Source organism: Coturnix japonica, chromosome 5 (genome assembly GCF_054131305.1).
Source record: "Coturnix japonica strain WE chromosome 5, WE-NBRP24, whole genome shotgun sequence".
In the NCBI taxonomy this organism is placed as follows: Eukaryota; Metazoa; Chordata; class Aves; order Galliformes; family Phasianidae; genus Coturnix; species Coturnix japonica.
The window spans coordinates 36718039-36740357 of NC_140667.1; the positions used below are offsets into that span (position 1 = coordinate 36718039).

The 22319-nt window shown below is 51.8% G+C and overlaps 1 protein-coding gene across 1 annotated transcript; it reads right to left on the minus strand.

Annotated features, from left to right (window-relative positions):
• Window positions 1-1807: 1807 nt before the first annotated feature.
• On the minus strand, window positions 1808-14118 carry SYNDIG1L (synapse differentiation inducing 1 like). The gene is made up of 4 exons (XM_015865235.3): window positions 13980-14118; window positions 6793-7245; window positions 5529-5666; window positions 1808-3918 (listed from the first exon to the last, which is right to left on the minus strand). Exons 2-4 carry the CDS (start codon window positions 7219-7221, stop codon window positions 3760-3762), a joined length of 726 nt encoding a protein of 241 aa, XP_015720721.1. The 5' UTR covers window positions 7222-7245; window positions 13980-14118; the 3' UTR covers window positions 1808-3759.
• Window positions 14119-22319: the final 8201 nt, after the last annotated feature.

Consider the following 22319-nt stretch of genomic DNA (forward strand, 5'->3'; position numbering starts at 1 on the left):
AGACATGCAGCTGCAGGACAGAGAAGCCAGTGCTGCCATTCAGATCCGAGCCAACAAACACAAAAACAATTAATTATTGAGAAAATATACGTGGGAAAGGGAGGACAAGATGAGGAGAAAAGGGGATTATCTGGATCAGTCCCCTGTGTAAGCCTCTCCATTCAACCCCTTTGCATTTCCCACTGCTTGATCCCATCCCAGCACCGCTGCTCTGGTCTGCTGAGTTGTCCAGTTGTGTTACTCCTATTATCTATTTCCATATCCTCCTGATTTTGTCTCATTAGCAAATGTCACCAATGCATCCCTCCCTTCCATGCCAACTTGCTAATGTAAATGTGGAAGTAGATCATTCCTCAAGCTGCTCCTCAAGGTCTTTGTCCTCAAGACAAACAGATCTTCTGCAATGTTAATAACCCATCTAAACTCATTATAGCTGTTTTGGACTAGCTATGGCTGACAGTGGTACCTGGCCAAAATCCAGGTGCTGCTGTTACTTTTCTAGACAGCAAGAGCACTGATGTGTCACATTCGTTTAGCACAGTCAATGTCTGGAAAATACATGAGTTTTGGAGAAGAACTCTGTGACAGTGCTGCAGAATAGTGTCCAACCATTCCCAAGCATCCCCCAACCTGGGCATTGCAGATACATGGAGGCAGAAGCAGAATGGGACAGCTAAGCCTCATGGAACGTTCCCATGTTGATGATGGTGGAGGAGAGGTAATGAGCACCCTGCTCTCAGAGCTGATGCTGCTTTGGTTGGCTTTTATCCTGAAAATCTTCCACTAGGTCCCAGAGAGGTGGTGGCCTGGCCATGGGCTGTGTGTGCCCTGCTGCAGGCTGTCTGTGGGGAGCCAAGGGGAGAGGGGAGGCTGCCTCAGGGATGTGCTGGGTTGCACTGTTCTTTTCCTTGATTATTATTATTTTTTTTTTTTTTAACAGGAATAGAAAATGTACCCAATCCCACTTAATGAGCTATTTCAACACTGAATTGCTGTGAAGGGAAAAAACTGGCTGTGCCATTAAAAGAGGAGAAGGATGGACTCTGCTTGTTTTTCCCTCCAGCTCCTTCCTTGCCATCCCCAGAGGACACACGTGGGGTGGAAGAGGCAGTTTTGCCCCAAGGAAAGCAGTTGCTCCTGGGAAGGGGCTGTGTCTGCCCATACACATACAAGCCAGGTGGACACCCTGCACTGTGCCCTCTCTGGCCTTGTGGTGTCACCAGCCCAGAGCAAGGGACAGAGGTGCTGGCAGGACCACAGTGCTGAGATGGTCACTTTTGAGCAGTGGGTCTGGGGGGCTGCAGGATCCTGCCCATGCAGTAGGTTGGAGATAGGGGTGTCATGCAGAACCTGCTGCCTCTGTGGGGGAGGCTCAGTAGCAAATAGGTGTCATCATTTAGGTTAATGTCCCATGGGGTCAGGACACCTGTGGAACTCTGCCATGGGGCTGAGGATACCAAGGGGAACTGAGGGAGAACAGGAGGGAATAACCTCTTCTGTGCCTACTGATTGAGTTTTATATATATATATTTAAATTTTTCTTAGCTCAGTCACATTTCTGGATCTCTCCTGTTCCCTGACTGCTGTGCTCACTGCCTTTCTGCTTGTGCTCTGGTGGCTGCAGCAGATGCTGGGCATCTGTGATAAGTTATTCAGCAGCAGTCTCTGTGCTGGTCTTCAGGTTTCAATTTCCATGTTTCCCTTCAGGCTGTTTCCAACTAATTTCTCCATTTGCATAATACCTCCCTTAGGGATGTGCTTGCTCGGCCCCTTTCCCCCTCTTTACAAGTTCATCAGAGATTCAGGCTATTAGTGGAAAACACTTTAATTCTGTTGGCCCTCCAGCCCAGTTCTTTCCCCTGTGCCTCCAATTAAAGAAGACAAAGGGGCAGAAAAGAGACATGGGAAGGGTTGGGAATGCTCCTGTAGGGACCAGGAGCTGGACCCAGAGGTGTGCAGGATCTTCTTTGAGCACATTTTATTTGAAGCCTTTTCTCCAGGCAGAGCAGCCTGAACACCAATCCTCCAGCCTCTCTCTACCCAGTTTTTGTCCCTCACTCAAGGCTAACAGCCCAGCCCATCGCAGCACAGGCTGCTGGCTGTGATACACACTGCAGCACGGCTCCCCCCACATTGCCAAGCCAACAGCTGGATGCTCATCTCCGTGGGGAGCTGCAGAAAACCTCCAGCTCTTGGCTGTATCAGTGCTCCCACAGCAGCCTGCAGAGCTCACCTCTTTCCTCTGCAGCCCTGTGTTAGCACAAACTGTTGTTTTGCCTGCTCTTTTATTAGCTCTTCCACATTATAAAACATAATGGAAGCTGCTTCTGAACAGGTCTCTGATGTGCTTCTCTCCTTTATGGCTCGAGTACAACAGGAATTGCAGACATTAACATGCTTCTTTAGGATGAAATGTACATGTGAGGAGCACATTGCACCACTTGCAGCGCCAGTGGAAGAGGGGTGAGAGGGCATCAGAGAGGGGGTGAGGAAAGACCTTTGAACCTTTGGGGCAGTCACTGCCTTTGTGTCCACCCCTGAAGCACTTGGTGTGTCACTGGCAACATACAAATTAGCAGAAGTCAGTTGTAGGCATGGATGTACAGTACTTCCTAGTCAGCAGAGGCCTTTGGACAGATGGAGATGCCCCTCTCCAAGATGTGGAAAAAAGAGTGTTGGGGTGTCCCCATTTTTTGTGCTCCCCCCCAGCCTCCTCCTCTCTGGATCCTTGCTTCCTGCACCCACCTGAGCTCTGTATGCCATGCCAGTCTTGTGCTCCCCACTCCTGGTGCACAAAACCCCAATTCAATATTGAGAGTCAAGATCTTCCCTCCACACCCTGCAGTCACATCGTGGGCAGCAATTCCCACTGCAAATATCTTCAGATCACCATGGGATGCCAGCTCTTCAGAAGCTCTGAAATACAGTTATTGGGACAATCACTGTGAACACTGGAAAACCTTGTGGGTTTTGCTACCATCTTTGGTGATCAGCGACTGTCTGCAAGCACCAGCCTGCATTTCTTCTTGGTTCTCATCTGGAGCAAGCCAGCTACTCTAGGTCCGTCTGGAAGGGATGCAGAGAGCACTCCAGAGCATGTCTTTTGGTCATGTTCATGCTGCACCCTCCTCCTTTGCTGCAGCTGAAGGGCCAGGTGCTGCTGATGGCACTGACAGGAGACTGTTGTCCTCATCATAGGAGTCCTGAAACCACACCATGGCTCCAGATGCCCAAAGAAAGAGCAGTCATTCCTCTTTGCCTGTCCCCTTCATGGGCAAAGCCTGGGCATCTGTGATGGCTGTCCCTAATGCAGGGCTGGGGGAGGAAGTAGTGGCCCTAGAGTGGAGTGGTGGCAGCAGCCAGCAGCAGCACACAGCATTGCTTTTACACATCTTCCACTGTGCTTCTCCTGATCCCTGTGGTCAGGTCAGTTCCCTGCTGTCAGATGGTGTCACCCCACAGTGCCAGGGAGGACACAATAGTTGAGGCTGGAAAGGGACTTCTGGGGGGCATCTAGTCCAAGCTTTGCTCAAGCAGGGCCTCCAAAGAGCTGCTTGCCCACAGCCACATCCAGCTGGCTTTTGAGTATCTCCAAGGATCTACTGAGCGTCTGAAAAGGGAAAGAGCTGGCATCGGGCATCCAAGCTTGGGTCCTGCTATGCCAGCAGCCCTTGCAAGCACTGGCACCCTGTGCTCCACAGGAAGACTTGATCCCAGGAGGAGTGGTGGCTGGGGATCACGCTGGTGTGCAGGCAGCAGTTACATGTGGCCTCCTTTGGAGAGATATGCAATGAGTGCCACCACCACCCCGACGTACACACCTGTACCGATGGTTATAGAGAGCGCAGCAAGGAAGAGAGCTCGGCGGGAAGCTGAACTGGCCAGGTGGAAATCTCCTTTGGAGACAGCCTTGCTAGTCTGGAAGGAGAAGAAGCACACACCACTGTACCTTCTCACCTGTGTGCAACACAGGTTGAGGCAGCCACATGCAGAGGGATGGATGTGCACCCGCTGGAACATGCCTCATTCAACTGCAGAAGCTAAAAGTGGGCTGTATGGACACCCAAGCGCCTCTCTCAACAAAAACATGGCAAACCCTTCCAGAGGTTCATATTTTACTACTCAAAGCAAGGAGTCTCAGATAAGTGGCCTCTCTGTTGTCCCCTCTGCATGTGTCCCTCTCTGTATGAACCTGAGAAGAGTCCTAGGCCAGCACTGTGTTTTTTGATACCTAAATTTATCGTGGAGTGCGTTCCAATGTGGTTATGTCACTGTGCTTTGCGAACAGATTTTGGTGCCTTGAGTGGGCTAAGTGGGAAGTCTGCTGATGCTCTGCATTTTTGCTGATCGCTCTGTGTTTAAAAAGATCTTAGGAAGAATATTGTGACTATGTAGGAGCCACGGCTTATGTGCTTTCAAAGTGTACAGCCAAATCAGCTGGCTACCTTATCCCAGGAGTGCTAGGAGAGCACCAAACTGAAGGGACAATAGGCCATTTAGAATCACAGAACCATTAAGGTTGGAAAAGACCGCTAAGATCATCCAGTCCAACCAGCATCTCATCCTCACCATGCCCACTGATCATGTGCCTCAGTGCCACATCTACACATTTCTTGAACACCTTATGTTTAATGATGTTTAAAAGATTTTGGCTGTTTTGAATCTTCAGCTGAAGCCTATTGACAAAGGAGGGCCAGTGAAGCCAGTGATGGAGGCAACATGGGTGCTATCTCACTGGCTGGCAACATCCAGCTGCCCTATGTGCTCAGGGTGCACTCAGAGCTGCTGTCAGTATTGCTCATGGCTGGTGCTCTAGTTGCCCTGTTAAAATCTGGGCAGCCACTGTGCACAGACACAGTGTCCCACAGAGTGAGCCCAAGTGGTAATTATAGCAGAGCTAAGTTTGAATTGTACGAAGCATATTAACACATGGAGAATACAGCATGCTGTGCTGTACCACGTGCAGAAACATGAAATCAGCCATTTTGCAGGTCCCAGTCCTCTCACTGGCTCTGTGACAGATGCTCCTGTTATACACTTATGAAGCTTTCCAGTTTCACACAGCCTGGTGTGGGAGCACAGAATTTGATGAGTAAGGAGCAGAAACAAAGGTATGGTGATATGGGGACCAGAGTCTCCAGCATGTCTGGTCTGCAGGGCATGAGCAGCAGATGGGATCACAGAGCAGTGTCTCCTTATTGTTGGAGAATGGGAGGGAAAATGGAAAATGCCACGTTCCTTTGCCTGGCTGGAGGATGAGACCCTTCTGTGGGAAAGCAACAGGAGCCCCAGTTCCCCAGATAAGACCTGAAGGCGCAGGGAAGCAGTTCAGCTACCAGCAGCTGAAGGACATGCAACCTCAGAGCAGCTGTGCAGACATCCAGGAGCACAAAGCACTCCTTACCTTGGCTCTCAGGGGTCTGGGCACAGAGATGGGCAAAAGGATGCCCAGTGCCCTACAGGACCCTTTGCTGCAGGGCAGAGTACATGCAAGAGAGCAAAGGATCCCATGGCCAAGGATTTCTTACCCCTTGTGAGAAGTAGAAGGCAGCAATTCCCAGTGGCCAGAAGCAGCACAGCATGGAGAACAGGGCCAGGCCCAGGTGATCCCGGGGGGGAAGCATCAGGAATTGGTCCTCACTTTCGCTGTCACTAGAGGAGTCACTCTGCAAAGATAAACAAAGTCAGGGCCTGCAGGGAGCTGCACCCGCACCTCCATGAGCTGCCCCGCAGCCCAGCAAGCCCAGCCACTGCTCCCAGTGACCCCACATGCCCAACAGCCCTGTCTGTTCTCCCAGCTCCTGATTGATCCTGCTGCAGGTCCCCACACACCTCCCAGCTGCACATTCAAGGCGTGAGTTTCAGAAATATTCAGTCAGCTCAGCCGGCTTTGGTGAGGAAAGCCATGGCTCAGCACATTCAGGCGCCTCGGCTCCCTGCCAGAGCATCGCTGAGCTCACCGGCTGGGGTCTAGGATTTCCCTGCAAGATATTCTTACACTGAGATATCTGAAGCTTTGGCAGAGCTGGCTGTTTGTCAGCTTAAACAAACTTAAACAAAGTGCCTTAACCCCATTAGGGATCAGTAGATCGATATCCTGCTAAACTAATTTAGAGATTGAAGGAAAGAGGTTGAATTGGAGCCTCCACCACGGTGGCAGTGTGTCCTGTCCTCTTAGCAATCCCATTTCTCACATCACTGCCATCAGCTTGTCTGTGTTTGGCCACGGCCTGCCCAGCTGAACTATTTGGCAGTGATGTGTGCCTGTGGGAAGACACGGAGAGGTGGGGAGAGCCAGGGGCAGCAGCAGAGCTGTGCCAACAGATAAGCACCAGCTCCAGCAAGCTCCAGGGACCTGCCAGGTCCTCGGTAACGTGCAGAATGAGGCTGCTTTGCCAGCTTTATTCTATCCCTGCAAGATTCATCTGCCTAGATATATTAAGCTTTCTTGCGCTGACATCATGCATGTGAATTTTGCTGTTATGCAACAGGAGCACTATTTCCCATTACATCCAGCATCACAGTGGCCACAGATTGCCCTTGTCAAAGGGTTCCTGTCACCATAAACGTGCGGCAGAGATAGCCCCATTTTCCAGGCTGCCAGCAGAAAAGCTGGTGACCTCCTTCTGAGGTCCGTGCTGAGGGGAAGGGAGTGGGAATTCTAAGCAGAAAGAAGAAATTCTGAGTGCACAGAGACTGAGACAGCAGAGAGTGGGACCTGGGAGGGAAGCCAAGCACTTGGCCCAGTCACTACAGAAGGTGTGTGGTGCCAACCCTCTGCACAAAGCTCACCTCGTACTCCTGGAGCTCCTCCTCCTCCACCTCGTAGGACACAGTCTGGATGCGAATGTCACTCTCTACCAGGCAGGACCCCTGTGCATCATGCCCATCAGGGCTGTCAGATGGAACCTCTTTACCTTCCGTAAAAGTAGTCTCACAGCTTTCTGTCTTGCTGTCCTTTGCTTTGAGTGCAGTGTCATCTTTCACAAGGATGAAATTGGGGCCGTACAAGGCTTCCACAGCCAGCTGCAGGGAGCTGGCATCCAGCAGCTGGTGAGTCCTGGCTCCGCCAGTGTTTTGGAAGATGTAGGAGTACAGTTTCCCTTGGCAGTGGTGTCCGGGGTAGTCTTGGCTGTGGTGCTGGTGGTAAGAATAGCTGCTGTGGAGGTGCCCATTAGCCTTGGCCAACAGCGGGTCCTGGAGCTCACGCACACTCTCCATGCTGCTGGCAGGGTAGGAGCAATCCTGTGGGAGCAGAGAGCAGAGGGGGCTGTTACCTCTGCACAGCAAGGCAATGGGGAAGCCAGTGCCCATGCAGAGCCAATGTCGAGGTGAGCAAAGCCAGAGGGAACAGGATTTGTCAGTGTGAGGGAAAAGAAGAGCCCTTCCCACAGCTTGAATGCTCCTACCAAAATGAACATCTCCTTGTCCCTCCCCAGCTGGTAGGAAGATAAGGATCCAGCTGTGCAGCAAAGCAATCTGGTTCAGGCTGGATTAAGATTGCTGTGTCTATAACGCATCTCAATATGGCCATGTGCAGCCCAATGGGAGCAGTCCCTCTGCATCTTTAGAGCTGGCTCACGATCTGTACTGCTACAAAGTATGCTCAGATAGTGGTTTCATAGACATGGGACAATCTCTATGGGCTCTTTTGTGGCTGGGATAAAGCTGAGGTGTGGGGAGGCAACAGCTGGGGAAAGCCAGGAGTCCTCAGCTACCAGTGCCAACACTGGTTTTTTCCTCAGGAAAATTCCAGTCCTTACTCCCTTCCTCCATTTCAGAACTCTGAAACACTCTGCTGCCTTTTTTTCTTTTTCTTTTGACATGAAATTTTCCGAGCTGAAACATTTCAACCCTATTTCTTCAAAGGAGCACTTACTGTTTTGGCTTTCCAACCCACCTCAGCACATTGAAAATGTATAGTGAAATATCAGAATCCCCCAGGAGAGAGGAATGATCGCTTTGTGCTGCTCAATATCCGGGTGTCCTCTTTTCCAGCCCTCTCCGCATGCTCCCAGCTGCTAGAACGTGCCACCCTCCTGCCTTGCAGCCCCAAATGTCACTCTGCTCCCCAGAGACCTCTGCAGCTGCTTCCTCTGCTGGATGCTGCAAAGCAGAGCACACTGCTACCTGCCATAGGGCTCCCTGTGGCGCACTGGCCCTACCAATGGCAGGCACATTGCTTTGGCTTCTAATCAATCCTCAGAAAGAAAATATAAATGAAGAAGTTGGATTTGAGGACTCCAGGGAGCAAAAAGCCCAACTGCCTCCCAAAAGGCCCGGTTCTCTCAGCCAAATTCTGCCGTACTGCACAGTTCTTAGTGCCAAAGCCCGCTGTAAGTGTCCCTGATGATGGGCTTTGTGTTGGCAGCAGTTGGCACATTTTTGAAAGCTGTTTAGGAAAATGAAGCCATTCAAAAGCACTCCCACGTTGCTAAAACACTGCACGAATGCTCTCCACACCTCCCTCCCCAAAATCATTGTCTGCTTTCTTTACCCTCCCACTTTGCCAATAAGGTACTCAATGGCTCACGCAGCAGATGGCCAGGAAGTATTTCCACAATATTTAAGGGTGATGCGTGTTGGTATCACAGATATTTTCATTTTCTGCACAGACCAAAATAATGATGCTTACCTCAATATGCAAATCAGATTTACAACAAAGTCATAGAATGGTTTGGGTTGGAAGGGACCTTAAAGAACCAACCCCTTGATGTGGGCAGGTTTGATACCCACTAAATCAGAAACTACATCAGGTTGTCCAGAGCCCCATCCAACCCAGCTTTGAACTCCTCTGGGGATGGAGGTATTTTTCTTTATTAAATAAACAATATGGACTGTCCAGTCTCTGTGCATCACCAAATTGTATCAGCCCATCTCCAGCAAAGCTGCTGGTAGTGGTGAGGCACTGGCATCTCCAGGAATGCTTCTGGCTTCACTACCAGATGTGCTGGGAAGGAGTCAGCAAGGGGATGCTGCTGGTGTGGAGGCTGCTGCTTATCACACTCCAGGCCATCAGCACTGATTCTGAGGAGGGGAAGATGAGTCTGCTTACAGAACTGGGTAGCATGTACAGCAGGAGTGAGGGACAGAAATAAGGGAAAGGGGCTGAGAGGAATTAAGAACCCAATAGCCAGCCTGGGAGGGAAGCAGGGAGCATTCAGGATGGGAGCTCTGAAAAACAAACAGAGATTGGACACAGTGAGGCCACCAGTAACTCACAGCAAAACCTCAGCAAAATGTGTATATATATATATATATATATATATATATATATATACACATATAGGCCATGATAAATGATGGAGCAGGGCAGGAAGAGCACCCCTACACAGCTGGGCTACTGCTGGATAGAACTCTGATCACCAAGGGCATCTCAGAGGGTGGGGTCAGATGATGGGACATGGGCTGGCTGACTTGAGTCACATCTAAGAGCACTCCAGGATTGTAGAGAGTGACCTGCACTAAAACCCTTTTCTTGTTGTCTTTCGCTCTGAGGAATATAAGATGATGCAGAGCCTAGTGGAGATCAGAGCTATAAAAACACTACAGGTAATATTCAGGTGGGATCTGCAGGAAGAGTGAGGCACAGTGCCAGCTACACGTGTGCAGGAATGGACAGAGCTTTCCCAAACCCTATGTGGTTTATCAGGATCCTACATAAGATTTAGCCACACTGGAACTTCGCAAAGTAATCCTGGTAATAACTAGGCTTGGGGGAAGAGGAATGAAGCAGGGTGATGAAAGTAAAGAAGATGCAATAGCCCAGCCTGGGAAGAGCAGACACTGTCTGTCCTCATTACAAGCATGACAGTGTAGCATGGAGAGCAATTAGCCTCATGGTGCTGGCAGCAGGCAGCAGCAGTGAGGTACTCTCAGGCACAAGGTGTACACATGGCACAGAGGCACAACACCCTGGGGGACACAGAGCCCCGGGCCTCAGCCCTGTATGCTCCCTGCAGTCAGGCTGAGCGCCCCTGAAAGCTGCCTCTTCACCCCGAGCACCACAAGCATGTTTCCCAGGGAAGCTGTGGTGCCCCAACCCTAGAGGCACTCAATGCCAGGTTGGATGGGCCCTGGGCAGCCTAAGCTGGTTGGGGGGCAGCTCACAGGTTGAGACTGAGTGGGCTTTGAGGTCCCTTCAACACAAGCCTTTCTGTGATTCTGCGATTCTATAAACCATGGGGATGGGCTCTCCCTGGCTCTCCTGGTTTCCCTGCAGAGCAGGAAATCCGCCTTGAGTACTGCGATCTTTTCCAACAAGGTATAGAAGGAACCAAAACAAGGCATGACAATGAAAACACACCAAATTCGGCTCCGTGTGTCATGCAGCCCACCTCCATACCCCATCCCACAGCTGCCCCAGGCTGGCAGTGCAGTAATCACTGAGACCCTCGGCACGGATGCTGCTTGCAATTAGTCCAGTTAATGATGAATTAAGTGGCTGTTCCAGGAATCAATCATCAGCTAACTGCCTTGTCAAGCAAACACTCTGCCCTTCTCCTCGGGCTCATTAGAAAGCTATGATTGCGCTACGTGTCCTCACATTCCCGAGAGAGAAGGGCAACGTAGCCTGTCCTAAGGCACCCGGCAGGTCGGCATGCTCAGGAAAAAGGGGAAAAAACAGCAAATCAGTCTGTGGGGCGGCCCAGCGGCAGCGGTCCCCCCCGGCCGCCTTGGGGAGAGGTGGCCGCTAGGTGTCCCAGGAGCTCCACGCAGCGCGGGGGCTGCGGGGTCCCCAGGTGTCCCCGTGCTCAGGGACCGAGCTGGGGAATGGCAGCGGGATGGAGGAGGGAGGCAGCGATGAGACGCTTGGCTGTGTGGGTAGCGAGGTGTAAAATCAACACGTTTGGGCCCTCTCGGTGTCCCTTTTTTAGCTGGAGAAATGCAAACGAGTGAACAAATGTGCGAGCGGGAGATCCTGCAGGATGGATGGGAGGTGGGGGGATGCAGGGGATGCCCCGCTGCTAGAGGCAGTGGGGTGTCATGGGGCAACCGCCTGCTTTGTGCCGGGAATGGGGCCAGGACGAGGCCAGGAGAGCTCTCCAGGTGCCGGCAGCTGCATTGGGACCTACATCTTGACCCCCAGGACTGGAATGCTCACCCCCAACCAATCTTTGCCCACACCAGCAAGCCCCAGTGAGGCAGTGGGAGCGCTTTGTGCCAATCAAGAAGTGATGGACAGCTCTCACCAGAGGCTTCTGCACGCTGCAAAATGTTGGTTTGAGGACCAAGTCGCTGGGAGCTGGTGCAAGTCAGCACAATGACTCCAGTGCGGGGAGGCCATCACTCAGCATGGCATTTATTGGAGGAAGCAGCCCAGGAGAGATGTCTGCCCAGCATCAGGGGAAAATGCCTTCTCTGCCCCAGAGGAACTCAGACCAATTTCAGGCTTCAAACTCCCCTGGCTCAGCTCAGGACCACCACAAGGACATACTGTGGCTGCTGCCCTCTGGACAAACACATATTGGCACCCTACCCTCAATGCTAATGCCTGCTTGGAAATGTCCATGAGAGCAAGGTTTCTGGGAACCAGAACTGTGGGCGCAGTGCTCTGGCCCAGCCAAGCTCCCTGCCCAGGAACCTGCATGCACTGTGAGCCCCTGCCATAAGGCATCTCACGGAGTTCCCTGAGGATGTGCTTTTTGCCAGGATGTTCTCACTGCTGCAGGAAGGCGAGCAGAAGCTCGTACATGTGGGTTGTAATTTTACTCATGGCTGGTTTCTCTCTGTTAGTGCTTCCAGTCTTCGGTTTCACATAGTTTTTCTCCATTCCTGTTTATTCCTAGCACTGAACAGAACACGACTGACATCCCATGTGGCTCCAACTCTTCTTCCAGCTCTCTCGTTTCACCTACTCCAGTCCCATCACCTCCACCTCCAGGCTCTCTGTGAGCTCCCCAGGGCCATGGCAACCTGACCACATCCTGTCACTCAGCTCAGGGTTGACCTGGCAAAGGTGACCCCACTTTTACCCAGGCAAGAGGCCTGGGCCAGATGAGAGCAGCACAATGCAAGGATGAGGACACAGCATGCAGCTAGCGGTTGTCACCAGTGAGGACAGGGAAATATCCACCCCTTCCAGAGGGTTTGAGATGGGATGAAGCCATGCGCTCTCACCATGTCCCCCTGCTAACAGACAAGGCTGGCAACGTACATCAGTTATTAGGAACTGCACATTTGTCTTGGTTTAAAACTCATACATACAAATGATTCATAAGCACCCTGAAGGCTGGTGCTGCTATCACCTCCCTTCCCCACCAGCCTGTTTGTGTTATCCTCTATCTTCATTCAGCTCAGGGGGATTTCCTTCTTGTTGGTCATCACTCTTCCCCTCACAGCTCAGATATTCCATTCATTTGCTTATAATCTGCTCTCCCTTACTTACAACTTATACTGCAGACACGGCACATCGCTCCTTCACCTTTCCAACCCCAAAGTTTCCCACCATGGCCTGTGAGCAGCACAGTGATGTCCAGCACAGGAGCACATCACATGAACTTCAGCTGGTACCCTGGCCAATAGGTGCTGTGCAAACCAAATGGTGCTAATATCTGCTACTGCCAAAGAAATGGAGTCATCTGGTGGGGATTTGCCCCCCCTCCACCCCTGTATTTAAGGAGGCTCCCTCTGGAGGCAGCTATGCAGTTTTTCAATGTCTCTGTTCAGCACTCTGCTCCAGGCTCACCAGAGCATTCCAACTGCTTTGCTGCCTTCTTTGCTTCGCAGACAAACAGCATCAGTAAGGACTATTGAGAGGATATCTATGAAGGGCTTTTCCCCCTCTCAGCACCGTGTCTTGGCTTTTCAGCTTAAAACACTGATCCTTTGCCCATCATTAATCCTACTGACAGAGAGAAGCTGGCTCAAAGTCCGGCCTACAAAGACCCTCTTGGAGCAGTGGGCAGAGGTGTGTCACAAACAATTATCCCAGGCCTGGCTGCAGGGCTCCAGGGCAGGGAGGCGGATCTGCACCAGGCAATGGCAGGGATTTGCTGTGCAAATCCACCGTGCTAGAGCTGCAGCAAATTACTCATTCTTTAATAACGGTGTTTATTACCTGCCTCTGATGGTGGTTCAGGGAGCTGAAGCGAAGCCGATCCAGCTCCTGAAAGCTTTCCATCTGCCAGCCATTTTCATGACAACACAAAGTTTTGTCGGAGAAACGCGGTCGCTGCCTTTTTGATTGGGTAATTCCTTCTTTTGACAGCCCACAGAGTAACCAGCCTCATCCCCGGGAGGTCGGGGCTGCACGTCCTGTGCCTGAGGGCAGCCTCAGACCCCACTCCCCCGGCCACCCCCGTTGTTTACCCAGTGCTGCCTTCCACTCGGAGTCTTCCTCGGGGGAAAGGGGTTCTCCCGAGGTGGTGCAAAGGAAATTTGCTTCTCGGAGGCAAAACAAGCAACCCAGTACAGCGTGTTGGTGGAGAGCGGCGCGGGTTCTGTGCAACCTGCAGCAGCTTTGGAGAATGAATCACCAGCGGGCACTGGTCAGCTCCGAAGAGCACTTCCCTTCCAAACTCCGAGCTGCAGACTCGAGACCGAGAGGGCTGCTCGGGGACACGCTCGGAGGCTCTGCCCGAGCGGGTCGTGTTCCGCGCAGTTCCGCACTGCTATGGCCCCTCCGCGCCGAGCTCGTCTCTGCCGCCGCCCCGCACACCCCCGGGCGGCCCGGGCCTCTCGGACAACCCAGCAGAAAGGAAGCCCCAAACTTCGGAGAGCCGCCGGCTGCCTCCTATTCACGCGGCAGCCCCAGGTGCCTCTGCAGCCATCGTCTCGGCCATAGGCAGCCTCAGAAACTTTTGCCGAAACCCTTCCCTTTCGCCCACCCCGGCACCTACGAACGGTAATACCACCCCGGGCGCCAGCACCCTCTCTCTTCGAGTCGCAGCCCTCACAGCCCCCGACACATTTTCCTAACCCGAGGCGCTCCCCAAAACGAACAGCATCCCCATCTCCAACCCCGAGCAGGCTCTTACCTCGGCTCAGCCGCCAAGTTGGAGCGGCGGCGGAGCGGCGGCGGTCATGGCTGCGGCGGGGCTGCCCGGAGTCCGGTGGGGCTGCGAGGGCTGCGGGGAGCGGCGCGGCGGAGCCCCGGGTGGCGGCGGGCGGTGCGGCAGAGCGGCGGGCGCGGTGCGGTGCGGGCGGTGCGGGCGGTGCGGCAGCGGAGCCCCCGGCTGCGGCGGCACCGCGCTCCGTCGCTGTCGGCCGCGCAGCTCCCGGCTCCCGGCGGCCGCTATCGAGAGCTGCGCGTCGCCAGCGCTCCTTTTCGGAGCGCCTCTCCTCGGCGTGGCTTCTCCTCCCGCTGGGTTAGAGAGAGAGGAGGAAAGTCGCTGCCTTCTCTGCTCCTTGCCTTTGGCGCCACACAGCCCTCGCCGCTCCCCTGATCGGGCGGAGGGAGCCCCCCGCAAGTGCTTAAAGGAAGAAGGGAACAGGATTTGTCGCTCAGCTTCAGCCAAGTACTGTTCTGCTTTCCACCGCAGAGACCTCGGGCAGCGGCAGGGTTGGCCTCACACTCGCTGGGTAGCGTTCTGTTTGAGCAGAGTGAATTCAGATTCACGCCATACGACAAGAGATGGCCCCGACCCTGCAAGTCTTCCTCACTCTGTCCAGGCGATGCTCCAGCAGCTCCCCAAGCTCTGAGCTCCCCACCTGCTCCCGAACTCCCCGGAGCTCAGCTCCTCCCCCGGCTCAGCAGGAGCGCACGAGGCTGAAGAATGGCTCATCCAGGGCCAGGGACTGGGGCACCTCATCGACTTAGGATCCAGTTGAGTGCACATTTGTCTGGAAGCCATCGGGACTGACTGTATCATGCAGGTTGGAAGTGGGACAAGGCTCTGGGCTTTGTGTCCTCACATCGAGGAGTGTTGCAGCCGGCTGGAAGCTCCCTGGGGGCAGAGCTCGTGTCCCACAGAGAAAAGTGTCCCTGTTGGTCAGACCCAACTGGCATAGCCTGGAGAGTGGTGGTGTGTGTGTGGGGGTCCCAAGCAGCCTTCAGACCCTGAGAAGGAAACAGTGCTCACGTCCCTAAGGAGTGGGACAAATGAGAAGGGGCTCGAGGTGCCATGAAGGAGGTTGAGGGGAACACAGTCCTATAGCATCCCTGTAGGCAAAGGTCTGCCAGTCCACGAGCTAACATGAGAGACTCACTGCTGTGGGCAAGATTTGTTGGTAGTGGCCTTCTGCAGGAGCTGCTGGTGCCAGCGGGCATGCACACAGCTACAGGCAGCCCCATCGTCCACCTCTGCTGTCAGCTCCAGCACAGCCACATTCAGCCATCACCTGCTAATTAGAGACCAGGAAGGAAGAACCTCATCACACATGGACAGCCCTTCGGCAAGGCCTGAGGGGCTCTGATGCTGCTGGGAAAAGGGTTTGCATGCCGCAGGGTAGCTAGAATGATAAACTCGGGAGTGGAAGAAGCACCTCGATCCTTGTCTTGCCAAGGCCCAGGGAACTGCCAAGTTGCTTAGATGGCCAGCAGGGGGGCAGAGATATAGCTGATGGATGCCAGTGCTGCCTCTGCTGGCATGTGGCATCTCTGCCCCCACCAGCGACTTCAGCAGCACTATCCTTCACACAGGCTGTGTGCAATCACTGGATTAAAATGCAGTGCTGCAGTTCCTTGGCCGGGTGGGGGATTAGCCTTCACCAACTTTGCGGGCGGTACTTAGCAGCAGAGCTGCTTCTCCTGGCTGCGTGGCGATAAGGCGACATTAGCATCTCAAATCTAAGCCTCACCAACCTCGGGCAGCTCCCAGGGAAACACAGACATACACAGATATGGGATGTAAACATTTGTGCTTAGGGAGGTGTGGTGTAAAACAGCTTGGGGGTCAGCCCTCCACACAGCAGGGCAGTGTCCCTGGGAGGTGACAGGAGTGCCATCCTGCCTGTAAAGGCTACGTGACCCACAGTCAGCAATGAGCCACCCCAGGGCAGTGAGGGCAAGCTGCCCACCAGGTGCATCCCCACCCAGAGAGCCAACAGGGCCAGAGTTGGAAGTAGATGCAGCAACAGCACCCAGAGCCCATGCCCTGCTGAGCACTGCCTTGTATTTATGCTTCCACTGGGGAGAAGGAAAGAAAAATGGATGTACAAGCGGCCCTGTGCTCTCAGCTGCAGGTGGCAAGGGAATCCTCTGGTGAGAACGGATCCAGCAGAAGGAAATGAGATGTCATTACATTAAATATTAGCTGATGTGCTCTCACATCAGGCTTGTTATACCAGCTAAGTGATGCTTCTCTTCAAAAAAGAATTAAAAAAAAAATGTTGCCATAGACATGGAATACACGAGTAAAAGGCTGTGGTAGCATTTCAGAGATGCCATGCGCAGGAAGGTGGGCCTTTGTTTTCAATTATGTTCTATCAAACACTAAAAACTCACTGCCAACGTGTCCTGAGCTTCACAGGCTTCATCTAGATACAGACATAGCAACAGATAAATACGCCACGACAAATTTGGTAACAGTACTTTATTGACGGCCAAAAATCATCTCGCTGCATGCTGCAAGCCTGAACTCCTGCCAGCAGCCACAAGAGGAGCGCCGAGATGAAAGATTTACCGCCAGGAATGGACCAAAGCTACTAAAACCCAAAATAATTGGAAGGTCTCCATGAAGGTGAGGGCTCAGCTGCGGCACGTCCTCGGAAAGCAGTGAAAGCAAGCAAGAGAAGATGAAAGGCAAACACAGCACTCGAGAGGGGCAGCGGGGCCACGGTGGGGACAGGAGGTGTCCTTAAGAACTGAGCGCTGTGATCTTATGGCCGCACTGCAGAGATAGGGGAACGTGGCAGAGATTAGCTGATATTTGTGGCTGTTAAAAACGACCGGCTTAGCAAAAGCTGGAATTGAGAGAGGAGCTTTGGAGGGATCAGCCAAACCTAATTAATTGGGCAGAGTGGTGGGAGAGGAAATTAAGTGTGGACAAGTAGAAGAAGAAGCATATTGGAAGGAACGACTTCAGCTCTCCATAACTGCTCATGGTTTCTAAATTAACTGGAAGCATTAAGGGAAGAAAGATGTGGGTGGATCTGTGGACAATAGAGTGAAAACCATCTGGTTAATGTACAGCGGTGAGGGGGGAAAAACACATATGTTGTCAGTTTGCTTTCATAAAGGGATACAGAAAATAATAAAAAATATTACTGTATGAGATGGTAGTGACTCAGCTGTTATGGACCAGTCCAGGTTTTCAAATAGAAGACAAATTCTGATTGTTTATGATGAAAAATACAAAAAAGCTTTTTAAAAAAGTTTTCTGTAGTAGAGAAGCGCTGGGCCCTGGGGTGCAGGATGAAGTCTATGGTGTACCTGAGAATCTCAGAGGGCTCAGGAAGGCAGATGTAAGCTACAGGTCCTCTCAGAAATGTAACAGCCAGCATGAAGGTGTGTCACGCCTCTAATGCTATTAGCACCTGATCACTCGGATACCTCAGTTAAAGCCCAGGAAAAGCTTGTGCCTGCGACCTGTTTGAACACCTCCATGCTGGGATTAGTGTCATCCTCCTCCTTCTCACTAAGCAGAAACCATGGCTGCTGCCAAAAGCACTTGAATGCATCGGAGCCTGTGGGGACGTCACTTTGTCCCCAGCCCTTGTGATGTCTCTGGGACAGGCCTCAGCTCCACTGCTGTTGCAGGGCCTGTGGCAGAAGATGGATGCAGGGAGGCTGCCTTCAGAAAGCCATTCTGAGCACCTGAATCCTGCGGTAATTATGCTCTTTATTTGCATATCATGAATAGCCATTCAGCTGTACCTTCTTTTCCCTCAGCTCAGCTAGGAAGACTTGCTAGATGCCTGAAGCATGTGACAGTGATGACGATTCTTATCCTCAAGGATAGTTGCTTAGATCCCTCTCCATCCAGGACATGGACGTCCTCGAGGGAAAGGGTAGGTCCTTATTGAGGAACTGGTCCTTTGAAGAGCTGGGTGATCCTTATGGGTCCCTTTCAGCTCAGGTTATTCGATGATTCTTATGAGGGCTAGAGTCTTCTGTGAATCCCAAACACCCTCCTGGGAGCTGTCCTGAAATGGAGCCAGCCAAGGGGAGGCTGAAGAGTGGAGAACAGCACCCTCAGTGCCGGGACATGGTTTGGAGTAATGAGGAAAAGGCAGGGAATATGGATATGGGTGTATACATTCTGGGTAGGGAATGTGTGCAGGAGGACATCTGGAGGAGAAGAGCATAGAGAGGGGAACCCTGCGTGCAGGCCTGATGCTCTGCATCACTTTGGCAAAGCAAAGCAGCTCTAAACCCAGAATAACGAACGGGCCATATGCTCCATATGCCATGCTTTCACTGGCAGACAGAGCCTTATGGTAAATCAGGCCATAAAAGGTAACATCCTCTAAAAAAAAAAAGGAATCTGGGAGTGCCTGTCTGCTTGTTAACCATGTGGGAAGGTCGTCTGGGAAGGAAGTCAGTGGGGGCTCTCACTAGGTGAATGTTCACCCAACTCTTTTGACCATGCTGGTTTTAGCCAGATTGAGTTGGCCCATAAAGAGGCTGTGTCAGGTGTAGATGTGTCCCAGCCATGGGTCATGGGAAGGAGCTACAGTGGACAGGGGTTCCTCCATCTGCAACAGCCCCCATGCAACAACATGAGCACAGAGGGCTGCATTCAGCCACAGCCAAGTCTGAGACCACCTGTGGTTGTGGTCACCTGCTGGAAAGCAGCTTCCCTGCTGACTAATTGCTGAACAAAGCGTCTTTGCACTCTGACAGATGGAGCCCCAGGGAGCGCCTAGCTTAGATATTGGCAGGAGGCAAAGTCTCTTGAAATGAGGCTTTACAGCACTGCCAAAGCCCGAGATGAAAGGCAAGCAGCGGGGTTGGAAATAAGACATCCAGTGGCAGAGGTGTGAGCACTGCAGGTAATACCCCATTTGTGCTGGCACAGAGAGGTGTCCTCGTCCCCACCCATGTGGTCCAGAGCCTTGTGCAGAGCCCCAGCATCCTGCTGCCCTGTCCTGGGGCTTGCACTCGAGGGTGGGGATCGATCCTTTTGCAGGGCAAGGTCTCTACCGCACACCCCTGTGCTCACTGACCTGCAGCTCTGGGGCTTTTCTCTTTGTCTCCTTCTCGGTGTGAAGCCCCCAGGCAAAGCAGCTGTGGAAATGTTAAGAAAATTCAGCTCAGCAAGCAGCAACAGAAGGGTCTTGTCCCCCAGACACTTAAAAAATATTGAAATTCACTTGAATAAGCAAAAAAATGGCTGAACTGTCACGCATGAGGCACATGAATCATCTTCAGGGAGGAAAGCAATCCTGGCAATGTCTGGGCTTGAAGTAACAGTAGTTAACATTATAATGACTCATAGCACGTATGCGTCACATCGTTTTTCATTAGGAGCAGGATCCTGGTGTCCTGTGACTAACTGGAAGCTGGAACTGTGGTCCTAAAGCCTGGGGACAGGAGCCCGGCTCTCCCATATGTTCTGGTTTGGTGCCAAAAGCATTATCGGCTGTCAGATATTAAATAATAGTAATTCTCAGATCAAACACTTCATTCGAATGACAAAATGAGATGGGTTTTGGAGCTGCCTTCCCCAGGGAGTGTCATGATTTTAATAGGGAGAAAATGGATAAATTGAGGGCAAGCACCTACAGAGAGGCCCTTCTTCCGCTCTCAGCTCATTAAAGTCAACCCCCGGCTCTGCAGCCCATCTCTGATCTTCAGACAAGGTCAACATTTCCATTTCTGTCTCTCCACAGAAGGACCTTCAATTTCTTTGCAGTAACCTCATGGACCCCTCAGCATCCTCCCAGCAAATCTCCTGACTCGCGTAACCCCCCTCCAAAATGCTGCAGCTCCTGCAGCCCAGCCTCTTACTGAACATCACCCTGAGAAGCCCATGTCTCACCAAACCTCTTAGTTCACTGGCACATGCCCATCTAGGCCATTTATGGCAAGCAGTGGGGCTGGAGCCTCTCCTGGGGGGGACAGTGAACGCCCACACGTGAGTGGCTCTGGTACGTGCTAAAGCTCATTCTATTAGCTTAAATCTGCTCTTTGTAAACAAATCATCCTCCAGCATAATGGCAGCAAGAACAGAATAGCCAAAGTTAATGCTGAAGTTAATGCATCGGTCTGGAGGATGGGAAAATGCAACATCTGGAAGATAACCATGGTGTTTTATCCCCCTCTTAGCTGGAGTAGAACAAACCAGCCAAAGAGATTTTTGTCAGACTTTACAAAATATGCCACCTGTGGGCTAAAGGAAGCTGGAGAAAATGCATCTCAAAGGGTAGCATTTGTACCGAGTGATGAAATACCAAAAATAAGCGCTTATAATTGAAGCTCTCTCTCCAGTCCTTGCAGCAGGACCAGCATGGTGCTCTCCTGGCTGAAGACTGAGTGACTGCGGAGGGCACTTACACACCATCAGAAAACAGCCAACAGTCAACAGATGCTCACATCAGATGCTGAAATACCTTACAGAGCACAGGATAATGGGAGGATGGGGCTTTCAGACCTCCAGGGGCAAGACTGCCTGGAGCTAGAGATGAAAATACAGTAGCAGTAGGGTTCATAGAGATGCAGTGGTCATGTTAATTGCTGTCCTCTCCTTAAGCCTGGAACACCCTCCGAGCTTGACCTGTGACAAGTTCAGCATCTGCAGCCATTCTGGAGCCATACTGGCTCAGATGGGCTCTGTGAGCAGTCACAAGCAGGCAGGCAGGGGCAGGGAGGCTTAATCAAAGAAGACTTAGCCTGTGTGTTTGTTTTCTTGTGGATACTCAACTACAGCAGCCAACTGTGCATGAAGTCTGTGCAGCCACTTGTTTTTCACTTAGGTCTGTTCTCGGGGTTATAGATTTAGCTGTAGCAATAATGGGCTCAACCTCCGACTAGGGATCATTTATAAACAGGGAAATATTTCACGTTTTCATAAAGCAGAGTTGTGTTATAAATGGAAACAGCTTGCAGGAGTCCAGCCATAATCCATTGACTCAAGATACTGTTATCTGTGAGGCACTCTGCTGGGGCAACCCTCTCATTTCTCCTCTTTCTGGAACGGTGCCCAGTTGATAGTGGTCAGGTGGTTGGTGTGTTTTACTTACAGCAAGATGGGGATGGTCCAGCTTGACCTCCCTTCCCACCCACATCGCTCTCAGCACCCCAGAGCTCCTGTAATTTTAAGAACAAGCTCCTGCTCCACACACTGTAAACTTCACTAAGTTGCCTCAAAAGGGCTTGTCACAACCAGGAATCACCCCCAGCCCTGCACACACCAAGCATGAGGGGTCCTGCAGCAGTCCTTTGGGCCGTGCAAGTGGGTTACCAATGTATATCCCAATTCTGTCCCCAGTTGGGCTATTTGTACAGGCTTTATACTCTTATTGACTGCATCCCGCAATGACCTTGCAAGAGCAGCAAACACCCACACAGCCATTAGGTTCAATTATTGTAATTCCCTCTCCACAGGGCTCCTCCACCATGTCTTACAGGTTATTCTGAAAGCAGCAGCAGGTTGCTTGTTGGCTTGAGCCACATTGATCATATTATCTTTGCTTCTGCCATGAAAGCGGTGGATTGACTAACTTGGCCTCACCAGTCCTTAAAGTTATTGCCAATATTTTCCTGATTGCCTTGAAGTCCGTTTCTCCCTTCTTTGTATACACTGGAAGTGCCTGCCAGACCAACATCTGGGTTGGAGCAAGGGGTCCTCATCCAGGGAGTCAAACACAAGAAATGGAGCCTAGATAAAGGTGCCCTCACTGCCATCACACTTGATACGTAGGGAGAAGGGCATCACAAAAATACTGCTGCCCTGCCAGAACAGAAGATTTTTAGTATTCTGCTCACCATCCCATTTTTCCCTCCTGCTCTGCACCGACTTCCTTTAATTTGCTCATTAAAGGGAGCTGGGTTATTAAAACAAATTGTGGCATTTTCTGTTGAAACCTGTGAAAAAGCTGAAAGGGCTGAAATTGCCCTGACACTAATGGGTACAACCCTGGCTCAAGTGAGTTATCGGCAAGCTGCCCGCTGACTCCTGTGGAGCCAAGATTTTACTTCAGATGGAGCCTATCTTTCAATTAAAGGTATTACTTCTAATATTCATTAAAATTCTGTTTAATCCAGGCTCTGCAAGGGGCAAACCCTGAAATTCATTAAGAGTTTTGTAAAAAGCCACTGCAAAAGACCACAGTTGGGAAAAGTGGCTCCCAGGGGGAGAGGAGCAGGGCAAGAGTGTGCCTTCATCTGGGGGGAACAACCAGCACCTGCAGCTCGTTGATGGAGTGTGGGATGGTTTTTTAGCACCTTTCTATTTAGCCCATTGAAAAAGGTGGATAGGCAGCAGAATGGGTCT